The sequence below is a fragment of the Planococcus citri genome, chromosome 4, assembly GCF_950023065.1.
Source record: "Planococcus citri chromosome 4, ihPlaCitr1.1, whole genome shotgun sequence".
Classification (NCBI taxonomy): Eukaryota; Metazoa; Arthropoda; class Insecta; order Hemiptera; family Pseudococcidae; genus Planococcus; species Planococcus citri.
The window spans coordinates 10,151,581-10,164,224 of NC_088680.1; the positions used below are offsets into that span (position 1 = coordinate 10,151,581).

Sequence of the window (12,644 nt, forward strand, 5' to 3'; positions counted from 1 at the left end):
TCGACTGGTGGAGTTGCAACAGTATTAAGCGAAATTAATTACACGGTTGCGTAATTAACTTTAAAACATAATTAAACTGTTCTGCGCGATGCGAAATCATAGTAAACTAAATTTCAAGTGTTAACAAGCTAATGATTGAAAAGTTGTTGCCGGCGAGCTGCACAACATTCGGCAGGGGAAGGGCGGAGAGAAGTGTTTTAATTTTAACTCGAGCCTTCAACAATCAAGACGCTTAAAAAGTTTCCTCTCATAATAAGACGTCAGCTTTTAAGAAAAGAGAGCTTGTTGCCTCGGTATAAAGCTTTCACTTTTTAGTTTTTTACTTTTGCTTTCCTTTCGTCCTCGTCATCGTCGTCGTCGTGATTTTTTTTCTCTTTCTTTTTTCAGTCGTAATACAAGGAACTCCGACCTCCGCCTAATTTCTACCTTTCTGTCAATCTGAATTTTCCTCATAATTACTAAACTTTCTTCTCTTCTCAGATTTCGACTCTTATACATAATTTAAAAAGCGAACTGCGAGTCGGTTTTTTTCTTCTTTTTTTTCTTCCTTTCTTTTCCCTTTTAATTCTGTCACATTTCAGATTCGTAAAAGAAATTAAAATGAAACGGATTTATATTTTAAATTACTTATTTTTTTAATTGTTATTAGATGCGCAGAAGGGTAACTTGAGGTTTTATTGTTCGATTACGAATTGACGTGAGCGAACTTTAATTAAATATTTTATCCGCTTACCTCAATTGTACCGTTGCTGGGTTCTTTTGTCGACGTCTCGGCAGCTTTCCGAGCTTCCAACGATTTCAGTCTACATTTCGAACATAAAAGTCCCATTGTCGAAGGCACACAACACACTTCAACAACGATTTTAGAACACTGGATGATGATTTTTTTGGTCGACGAGTGTTGTCGTCGTAGTCGATCGGAAATCAAAAGCGTGAAAATGAATAACATAGACGACGGTTCAGTGTTACCATAGTTTTGGGAATTATTAACGCACGAGCTTCGAGTGAGACTGGTTTTCACGTGTTCGAGTGTAAATAAACAACTAACCTTGACTCAGATAATTGAATTATTCTTACCGGGTCAATAAAGATGACAAAAGAAAGAAGAAAGGTACACACGAGGCGTGTTTATTGAAAGAAAGAAAAATAAAAAAAAACACGATATTTATTTATATAAATAATTTAGGTACAATTAGGTACATATTTGTACTTATACGAGATAGATAGGTAGGTAGGTAGGGATTGAAAAGTGTGACTAATTTTCAATCCTCCTCGTCTAAAGCAGTCGAATTCGTCGAATCTAAAGATTTACCAAAATAGGGGAACTGTTCAGCAGTTCGAAGTAGAGAAGGAATCCCATCCGAGTTCAAAGCTCCATAAAACTGACTCTCCGAGTGTTGAGGACTGATCCCCAATATACCATGGGGGTTATTAATGTAGAATTTATTCACTGCTTCGTAGACTTTACTAACGGTTTGTTTGACAGCTTGATCGGTGTTCTTATTTTGGTTCCTTTGGACTATTTGTACGAGGAAAGGATTGATGTGGTCGAGATCGCAAAGAACGTAAGGGAGGTTAGGAGGGAGGCAATTGACTGCTACGATGGTAGCTGTGTGGGCGTAATCGGTAAATGGGATGACTTTGGTCACGGTTAGGTGTTCTGTGACTATTTTGTATTTTGGACCGATGATGTTATCGATGAAATTACCGAGGTTACGTGTTTCTGAATCTGATTCCGGTGCTAGTGAATCGGTGGGGTCGTGGAGTGATGATGTGTACTCGTATTCGTGTTCGCTGGGTTCCAGGATGTTTTTACGAGGTGAGTCTTCGATACTGGTGACAGAAAGGTGGTTATTAGTGAGAATTTTACTAAATAATTCGAAAATAATTCACGAACTAAAATCTTAATCGCTCTACGGTTAGTTGCAACACCCCCTCCCCGTCGATCCTCCGGGACAACTTTTTCCTTATAGGGGGAGTCTAAGGAACATTTTTAGCCCTAGTACTCAAAAAGAAGTGGCCCCACTTACAAAATGACGGCCATTTTGATTGACAGGTCAGCCGAAATCGCAGATTTTGTGTTCCAACGTAGGACTCGCACAACATTTTTCAAACCGTACAAAGATAGATCGAAAGATCAAGCAAAAATTTATCTTTTGTCAAAATTTCAAGAGCTGAAGTGCGTTTTTCGATTTTTGGCGAATTTTTGAAAATTAAATTCAGGCCAAAAATGAGGGAAAAAATCAGAATTTCACCAAATTGACCAAGAAAGCTGAAATTTGGGATTTACACTATTTTCGACATGCCGAATTGATTGGAAACTGTTTCGAACCGTTTTGAGCAGTTCTGGAGGCTCCAGCAGATTTTTTAAACTCGAAATTCTCACAAAATTTCATCAAAATGGAGTTGGAAAGCTGAAAATTCTGCAAACTAGCCTCTGGCGACTTTTTGAAAATTCCTGGAGTCTCCATCAGATTTTTGGAACTTTGAATTTTCACAAAATTTCATCAAATGGAGATGGAGAAAGCTGAAATTCACTCTACACTCTAATTTTAACACCCTCTGAAGACGACTTCCGGTAAGTTCAAGTCATTTTGGAGCCTCCAGCGACTTCTTGAAAATTACTGGAGCCTCCAGTAGATTTTTGAAACTTGAAATTTCCGCAACATTTTACCAAATGGAGTTGGCAGGCTGAAATTTACTTCGTAAACTTTCCAGCTACTTTTTGGAAATTTCAATTCTCCAAAAAACGCCATACGACCTTTCAGAAAGTCGCTGGAGGCTCCAAACCGGCTTGAACTCCACCAAAATTAGTTTTAAGAATAAATTTCGACTTTCCATCTCCGTTTGATGAAATTTTGGGGAAATTTCAGGTTTCAATCATCTACTGGAGGCTCCAGTAATTTTTAAAGAATTTCTGCATGCTCCAAAACTACTTGAAATCCTCCTACAGTTGACTTTGTAGCGTATTGAAATTAGTTTTCAGAGTAAATTTCGACTATCCAAGTCAATTTGATGAAATTTTGTGGGAATTTCGAGGTTCAAAAATCTACTGGAGCCTCGAGAACTGCTCAAAACGGTTTGAAACAGTTTCCAATCGATTTGGCATGTCGAAAATAGGGTATATCCCAAATTTCAGCTTTCTGGGCCAATTTGGTAAAATTTTGATTTTTTCTATATTTTCAGCCAAAATTTGATTTTTAAAAATTCACCAAAAATCGAAAAAGGCACCTTTCCACTAGAATTTTTGCCTGCTCTCTCGATCTACTTTTGTACGGCTCAAAAAATTTCTCTGTCAATCAAAATGGCTGCCATTTTGTAAGTAGGGACACTTTTTTTTTAGTACATACAAGGGCTAGAAATGTTCCTTAATATTCCCTCTTTAAGAAAACAGTTGTGCTGGAGGATCAACGGAGGGGGGGTGCAATAGATCCTTATAGCGGGCTTCCCGACTAGGATGGTATTTGGGTGTACATAGCTTATTTTGCGAAGTTGAAATTTTTCACCTCCCATCCCCCTTCTTCTCACGTTCTTTCATCGGATGAGAAAATAATTCCATTTTTTTTACTATATCCCCCTATTTGCAAAAAAAATGTGTCGGTAGCACCCCCTCCCCCCCAACTTGAAAAAAAATCAGAATAAGAATCAGAGAAAAATTTTTGAAAATATCTCATTTTGTACATCAGAATATTGTTCTTCACAACCCCCTTTTTTAAGGTAAAACCTTCGTTGGATCCCCCAAATGATCTTTGGCTGTTTTGTATGGTGATCTCTAAATTTGGGTGAAATAAAAAAGATGGAAAATAGATGTCTGTAGGAATTTTTTGAATTTTTTTCATTTACTTATGGGTATAAATCTTTTTGAATAAACACCTTTAAAGTTTGGCTAATTTGCGCTTCCATCTCATAAAATTGATTCTTCAGTTAGGTATCGGTTTTCTTCTACATACGTCCAGATAAATTATTAAGCTGAGAGATCCCCCTTTACTGATGAACATTTTTTTCAAATTCAACTTAGCCAAACATGGGGGGGGGGGAACTCTTCTAAATTATTAATCCATTTTTCAAACGAAAAAAAAAAGAATATTCTCCAGTCCCTCAACATATTTTGGCCCCGTTTTAATGTTTGAAAATGGAATATCTAGATCATAGTCATCGAGTTAGAAATTTTGAAAATTTTACATTTTTGTGTCAGAATTTTTCTGTAAACCTATTAACTCCGTTTTCGGAGAGATCCCTTCCTGGCTTCCTCAAACAAGATTGCTCTTCTTGTACAGAGCCCGCCCCTCCCAGTGTTGTAAAAATGACAAAAAAAAATCATAATTGATGGCTCATTAGCTTTCCATAAAAAGTGTTTGGAGTTGTTTAGAAAAGTTTTGACCCAAAATGAAAATTTAGAAAAAAAATGTAGCAGCATTTAATGTTGGATCTTATCAACTGTTCAAGAGACCTAGGGAGGCTTTGTTTGCACATAGTTATACAGAACAATTCCGACCAAAAATAAATAATTTTCAAAAAAAATTGCTTCAAATTATTTTCATTTATTGTTTCAAATTCGCAGGTCTCAATGTTTCATTTACGTAGAAACTAAAAAGCTGAGGCTGAGGGAATCATTAATGGATGACACAAAAATAGAAATTTTTAATTACATTGGATTTTTTTTTTTTGATTTTTGTTTTACTTGGGGACTTCCTGGAACGAATCAATTTTGTGTTAGATGGCTATAATTTCCAATTTTTTTTTATTTTTTTTTTCACAACAGTCAACAGACTTACTATAATTTTGGGAAGGAAAATCGCAAACAAATTTTCAGGAAAATGAACATGAAAAATCATCCATAGATGATTTTTTTGAATGTTTTTGAACACCCTTTGAATTTGTTTGTGGCTTTGATTTTTATGTACATATTATTTGTCGAGATGTTTCATTTTTTTTTTTTTAATTTAGGTTAGATAAAATATCGAATATTTATTTGTACCCAGCATTGAACTTTTTAAAAATTAATATTATTGTTCTCCCTTAATAAATTTTGGTCAGGGAACGAAAGATGGAATTCTCATTTTCCTCATATTTCCAGAATATTATTCAGTTTATTGTTTTTCTGGTTTTTATTGGACATTTTTGGAGGTCGTATGTATATGTTTTGATTTTTTTCAGGAAGGAAGAAGGTGATGGAGGGGGGGGGGGGTTCTTTCAAATTTTTGGATTGTTTTTGATCAATTTTTCATATTGACATTTCAACGAAACATAAAAATAATTCGTTCATGTAAATACTCGTAATATTATTTTGTTCAATTAATTTTTATGATAATTTTTTTCGTCATAGATGATGTTCAATTGTTTCCGGTTTTTTATTTTCTACTTTTTCCCAGAATATTTCAGTTTTTTAGGGGTTTTAATGGGTATAAAACTATTTTTCTGATAATTTTTTAATAGGTACTTGAAATTTGAATTCTTAAAATCAATATTCAATCTTGTCTGGGGGAAATTTGATTTCATGTACTGTACTCACTCTGTAGCTAGAATTTGTTGAGTTGCCGAAGGTGAAATAGATCCTCTATCCACACGATCTGCATCATCAATTGATTCGCTGCTTGATTTCCACAAAGGTACTGCGGGAAATATCGGAGTAGGAACGATGGTTTCCAGATGCCCATCGCAGACAGATTGAACGTTGTGTAGTCTTAAACAAGTTGGATGAACTACAACGCGTTTGGTTTTCTGAAGAAAAAAAAAAGAAAAAAAACATATTTTATTCACAATAAATCACTTTATTTTTAAAATATGAAAAGAATAAAATGTTGATATACGAGTAGATCCCCTTCTAAACTTCGATTAGCCTTCTAGTTTGACAAACAACTTGTTCAAGTTGCATATGCAAACGATGGAAGAGGGTAAATATGTAAGTCAAGTACCTAGTTAATAAATTTCAGCTGGTAATGGAGCGAAGAATTATATTGTGAGGCGTTTCAAGTTTCTTGATTGATGCTAGCAACAGAAAATGCATTTCAATTTTGGCTGCTTACTAAGATTGTGATGTTGGAGAAAAGAAGGGTAGGTACATTTTGCCAGAAATGAGTATTTGTTAACAAAAGTATGGCAAGTTTTAATAGAAAAGTTCCTTTCAAAAAATACAAATTGAAGGGATATCACGATTTGAAATAGTCACAAAGGAGGTAAAACTGTTGAAATGGAGCAAAAAAGCCAAAAAAGAATAAAAAAAAATATAGCACCTGACCAAATTTTAGGAGCTGTATACTACATACCTATAATTCGATTTTTGGGTCATTCCACCTCAATTGGACTAACTTTTTTGAATCATGTCCTTCGATTTCACACGATTTTTTTTTTTTGGGGGGGGGGCTTCAATTATTTTCACATTGTCTCAAGATACTCAACTTCAGCAGCACATACCTCCAAATCTATCATACTTTGATCAAAACTGATTTCACAGTTCGAAAGGGAATTGCATTTTGAACTTTTCAAATATTTTGAAATTTTCAAAAGTTGAGAGTTGAACTTTCAAATTGAAAGTTCAAATTTCAAAATGGCGCTTAAGTGGGAGCTACCATTTAAAATTCTGAAACAATTTCCATAGACGTACCTTTTGATGCTTTTTCGAAATATCCAATTTTTGAGATAGGATCTTTTAATGGAAGAGGAGCACCCCCTCCCCAAAATTTGGGCAAAACTTTCAAAAAAAAACTTTGGGCATGTGATATATCGAATTATATGTTTTTGGGAACGCTGAACACGAATATGAGGTCAGATTTTTGATTGGACCCCATCCACGGCCCCCAGCACCTCCCCAAATGTGGTAAAAGTTCGAAAATGTGTTTTGTTCGAGCGACACATGAAATAGTATATTTGTGGTGACGCTGAACACGAATATGACGTCAGATTTTTGATTGTACCCCATCCTCGGCCCCCAGCACCTCCCCAAATGGGATAATAGTTCGACAAAGTGTTTTGTTTATACGACACATGAAATATATGTATGTATAGTATGTTTTCGATATCGCTGAACACGAATATAGCCTTATTTTTTCAAATCAATCTCACCCATGGCCTTCAGAACCTCCTCCGAAAGCAGAAATTTAGTTTGTAACCTATTTTAAACCACCCGAGTCGATTGGTCATGGTTTAAAATCATTGTGGAGCCTCCAGCGGATTTTTTGGAATTTTTCAAAATCTTTTCAAGTCAGTTCAAATCAAAAAATGTCTTCAGTAACTTAGGAAGGTAATAATTTGGGGGGGGGATGGAAATTAAAAATCATTGTTTACGAAAGTGTCAATGAAAAAAGCTGAAATTTGATTTGTAAACTATTTTCGACTTCTCGGATCGATTAGAGACGATTTCGAACCATTCGAAATGCTCCAACAGATTTTTATTTATTTTTTTCAATTTTATTTATTTATTTTTTTATTTTATTTTTTTTTAGAAATGATACAGAAGAAAATTTTGAATTCGAATCAGCACAAAAATATTCAGGAAATATTTACAGATCGAAGAAGTTACAGTACCTAATTGTAAATACGAATTTGGAGGTGACTGAATTTCATCTCATAGCCTACTTGAACGTTTTTTCGAAAACTAGACAATCCGAAAATCTGCCAGAGGCTCCAGAACGGTTCAAAACCATCTTCAATCGACTCGGGAAGTGAAAAATATGGTAAAAACCAAATTTCAGCTTTCTAGGTCAATTTGGTAAAATTTTGAATTTTTTCCATTTTCAACCCAAATTTTGTGTTTTCAAAAATTTACCAAAAATTGTGAAATGAATTTTAGCACCTAAATTGGGGAGTGAGGGGGGGGAGGTGTATTTTTCGGTGCTCTATTAATTTCATTTTGGGTCAGGTTCAAAATTTTTTGGTGCCAGTTGGAAACTTGTGCTATAATAATTTTTTTTAAAAATTAAATTTTGCTATTATCTTTTTATCATTCTTTATCAAAATAGATTCATTTCTTTCACTCAGCAGAATGATCTATTCATAGGGAGAGAATCTAGCTTTTCAATTCAATTGTGAATTTATTGGCTTGTCTTACAATGACGTTATGCACTTCCTACTCTTTCGTTATTTGAAGAAGGGCAGAGAAAGACAGTCTCATTTTAATCGCAGGGTACCTACCTTTAACACGGTCGATTTGCAATAAAACAAGACTACAACATTTTAACAAATTTGACTCTATAAGTCGAAAAAAAGAAATAAAACTTTACCAGAGTCATCGCAGGCGAGGCAAAGAGAATGCAAAACATCTCAAACAAAATTTATCCCCGGTATACTCGCTGGCAATAAGTTAGGCTCGGGTAGAGAGAAATTTGCATTCGACTTTTTAACCGTCTCAGCTCCGCTCAGCTCTCGCTAGGCGGCGCGGCGGCGAAATAAGTGAAAATAAATTAAAAAGTTACCTGCGTGAGAACAGTCGTAGTCAACGTAATAGTATTTCTTTTAGGAATTGCTGGTAATTTTGGCAACGTAATTTTTGAAACTGGAGGTAAAAACGACGCTAGCGAAAAGTTTGGCAAAAGTTTACGGTGTTCATCGGTTTCTTCTGTCGTCGTTGTAGTCAACGTTGTCGCTGCATCGGGATTCGATTGTTGTTGTAGGCAAGATACGATGCTTATTATGGCCACAAAATGCCAAGCGAATTTCACCATAATAATCTATAACACAGCGAGGAGGAGGAGTGAAAAAAAATATAGAAAACGAAACAAAAATATTAAAAAAAAAAAGAAACAGAAACTCGTGTGAAGTAAAGAACCGTGTTCGATAATTGATTTCCATTTCAAAAGACCACTTACCATTTTAACTTATAGAATATTTTAAAAATTCAGTTCATGAAATTAATGCGGTATAACGCGAACGTATACACAGTAGTGAGAAGGATTTTGGTATTCTAAGGGCTGCCGAGAGGCGATAGTGGCTCGAATAACGGAGCTACATTAGAGAGAGGCCAAAATACCTTAGCCATTTGGACCGGATACGAGGTAATTAAAAGTAACGGAACGCTAAAGAAGAAGTATTGTTATTAATATGCAAACCAGATAGTAGCGTATTCTTTCAAGAGATCGAAAGGGTAGTTACCCCTGCACCTTACACCCCTCCCCTCGCCCCCTAGCCCAACTCGAGCGTTGTCGCGTTTTAATTCTCCAACCTGCACTTTCACGCGTCAAAGGAGGGAAATATCTACGACGACGTGCTCCATATAGCTTCGCAGTGGCAGGAAAGGCCTGAGGGAGGCAGGGTGAGAAAAAAAATTCTCGTACGGGGTATTTTGTTGGCATATTTACCGCGGTTATATTTTGGACGAACGAGTAAATTTTGAGGTAAATTATGTTCATTAAAGCGTTCAACTTATGTACAAGACGATGGCAGGCGAAACAATTTAACTTTGCGCAAACCGCGACCATAACGAATTTCTACACCTAATTTCCATTGCGAATTGCCACTCCCCTTTGGTATATGATTATATTTACTATGTTATTTATGGCGAGCTTATCATTTAGTAGTGTGGTAGGTAGGTACTCTCTGCTGCGTCGAAAGTTCATAGCGTATAAGTTCATCTCCCTTTCGTACTTCACTATGTCTCAGCCCCCTGCCCCTGGTACGGTGAAGTGAAGGGGTACACTTGTCCTAGAAAAACGCGTATATAAGATGCCGGAAAATGAGATCGAGAGAGAGTGAGAGAGGCAGCTAGGTACCTACTATTATATAATATGAGGGAAAAAATCGAAAATACAAAATAGCAGAAAAGCATCTCCGAAGCAACTGCTTTTTTCGCACTATTACATTGCACACGTCATTAAGTTTTGTTGCCACAATATAATATGGTAGTAGTTTTTCATTGGTTTTTGCAGACTTATACGACGGTATTATTTATTTGTCAGGTATGCTCCTACACACCAGAGTGCCTGCGTATGTAGTCTGTGGAATATCAGCTTCACTTCCCCACCCCTTCCACTCTACGACTCCTCATTATGTTAGAGTTTTCTTTTAATTCGATGTAGAGTTCGCTGAGGATAAGGTACGAAGATGGTGAAATTTTTATACAGGACGTTGATGGATTTTTATTATATTTCAGCGACAGAATGGTCATGACACGAATTGAGCTGTACAATGTACATCTATAGATAGGTGGGTATAGATGCTTATACACCAGTAGCAAGTACTCGTAGATACGTGTAATGTGATGTTCGTGTGTTTAGGATACTTACCTACTTATTGGTAGTACAATCATCGAGGATCGAGCTGGAGCCTGTGTCACATAAAAAGCAATTTTCTACCACTTTTTGAATAGCAAATTTTCAAAAGTTTTAGCCCTAGCTTCGCTCAGGCAAAATTGTTTGCTTCATCTCTCTAAATCAGTTCATGTACTTGGCAAATTATTTATTTTAAATCATAAGGGTAAGGGTATAGACAATTTAACTCACATTAAAAATGTTATTTTACTTCCTATAAATTTTTGAAAGCTCTTGCTCTTACTTTGCTGGATAGTCGATTGGGTCAATTAGCTATGTTTTTTTTACTGAAAAATTAGACACTTTTCAAAGCTTATGCCATCCCTTTGCTGGGACCACTCCACTTTGTTTTCTGAAATTGTTTCTAAATTGTTTTTAAAATTTTTTTACTAAAATTTAAACAGTAGATAGTAGTAAGTAAATCCAGAAAAATCAATTTTGCAGGTTAAAAAAATGTTTCTTATCTCTTTGATTAGAAAATTCCAAAAGCTTTTGCTCTCGCTGCACTCGGACAATTTTTTCATTTTTTCTAAAATTGAAATTCTGAAAAAATTTTTATTCAAATGAAATATTAAATCCAGAAAAATTATCTAACGGGTCATTCCAAGTCAACTCAACCAAAAAAGACAATTTTGAAAGTCATGTCTTTCGATTTCGTTCAATTTTTTTTACAATATATACCTACCCAGTAAGTAAGAACCCCGCAATTAGTTTGGTCCCAGCCCCCTCAGGAGACAGGTGGGGGGCTTCCATTATTTTCAAATTGTCTCAAGGTACTCAACTTCAGCAGCCCCTTTTCTCCAAAACTATGATACTTTGTTCAAAACTGATTTCACAGTTCGAAAGGGCATTTCATTTAAATTTTTTTAAGCATTTTGAAATTTTCAAAAGTTGAAAGTTGAACTTTCGATTGAAAGTTCAAATTTCAAAATGGCGCTGTAAGTGGAAGCTACCATTTAAAATTTTGAAAAAATTTCCATAAATGTACCTTTTGATGTTATTTTAGAAAATTCAAGTTTCGAGATGGGATCTTTCAATGGTGGAGGAGGACTCTCACCCCCAATTTTGGGCAAAACATTCGAAAGAAAATCTGGGGCATGTGATATATCGAATTCTATGTTTTTGGTGACGCTGAACACGAATATGACGTCAGATTTTTGATAGGATCTCATCCACGGCCCCCAAAACCTCTCCAAAGGGGGTAAAAGTTCAAAAAAAAGTTTTGTACGTGTGACACATGGAATGGTATGTTTTAGGTGACGCTGAACACATATATGACGTCAGATTTTTGATTGGACACCATCCACAGTCTCCAACAATTTTTTTGGATTTATACCTATTGGGGGAGGTTCTGGGTGCCATTGGGTGAAGTCGATTCGAAAAACTATGACAATATTCGTGTTCAGCGATTTCGAAAACATACTATATTCATGTGTCACGCGAATGTAACTATTTTTTTTGGGGGGTCATCCTATTTGGGGAGGTTCTGGGGGCCGTGGATGAGTCCAATCGAAAATCTGACGTCATATTCGTGTTCAGTATCTCCAAAAACATATTACTTGATGTGTCGCACAAAAAAAAACCTATTTTGAACTTTTACCCCATTTTAGGAGGTGGGAGGGGCCGTGAATGGGGTTCTATCAAAAATCTGACGTCGTATTCGTATTTAGCGTCACCAAAAACATAGAATTCGATATATCACATGCCCCAGATTTTCTTTCAAAAGTTTTGCCTGGGAGTGCACCTCCACCATTGAGAGATCCCATCTCGAAACTTAAATATTTTGAAATAACATCAAAAGGTACACTTATGGAAATTTTTTCAAAATTTTAAATGGTAGCTTCCACTTACAGCGCCATTTTTAAATTTGAACTTTCAATCGAAAGTTCAACTTTCAACTTTTGAAAATTTCAAAATGCTTAAAAAGTTCTAAATCCAATGCCCTTTCAAACTGTGAAATTAGTTTTGATCAAAGTATCACAGTTTTGGAGGAATGCGCTGCTGAACCCTGAGGGAGCTGGGACCGTACTTACTTACTGGGTGGGTATATATTTTTAAAAAAAATTTGAGCGAAATCGAAAGACATGACTCAAAAACGTTTATTGAGTTGACATGGAATGACCCTCACACAAGAAATAACGTTTTTTTGGCCTCTTGGATTATAAAATATGTTGATGAACATAGAATGCACTTTTGCACTCAGCACCCCAGAAAACCTACCAAACGATATTATGTCACATTAACAATTTGACTTTGTGCACTTTTTCCCAAATTTGGACGTTTTTTCTCCGATTCATCTTTTGGGCTCTAATCCTTCAATCTGCCAATGGAAAAGGCATAATCAAAAACTTCTATAAGCAGCAACTCAAATTGATTTTTAAATTTTTGACGAATTTTTAAAAA

General features: G+C 35.7%; 1 protein-coding gene across 1 annotated transcript; it reads right to left on the reverse strand.

The window, feature by feature from the left end:
* Window positions 1-1,147: 1,147 nt before the first annotated feature.
* On the reverse strand, window positions 1,148-8,968 carry LOC135844709 (uncharacterized). The gene is made up of 4 exons (XM_065363027.1): window positions 8,805-8,968; window positions 8,412-8,666; window positions 5,513-5,721; window positions 1,148-1,833 (listed from the first exon to the last, which is right to left on the reverse strand). The coding sequence occupies exons 1-4, from the start codon at window positions 8,805-8,807 to the stop codon at window positions 1,263-1,265; spliced, it is 1,038 nt and encodes a 345-aa protein (XP_065219099.1). The 5' UTR covers window positions 8,808-8,968; the 3' UTR covers window positions 1,148-1,262.
* Window positions 8,969-12,644: the final 3,676 nt, after the last annotated feature.

Bases quoted from the DNA above. Each gene is read 5' to 3' on its own strand.
- LOC135844709 (XM_065363027.1), bottom strand. The intron at 5,722-8,411 runs GTAACTTTTTAA...TTTTTTCTTCAG, and splicing joins CTACGACTGTTCTCACGCAG to AAAACCAAACGCGTTGTAGT. The intron at 1,834-5,512 runs GTGAGTACAGTA...TTCTGTCACCAG, and splicing joins CAACAAATTCTAGCTACAGA to TATCGAAGACTCACCTCGTA.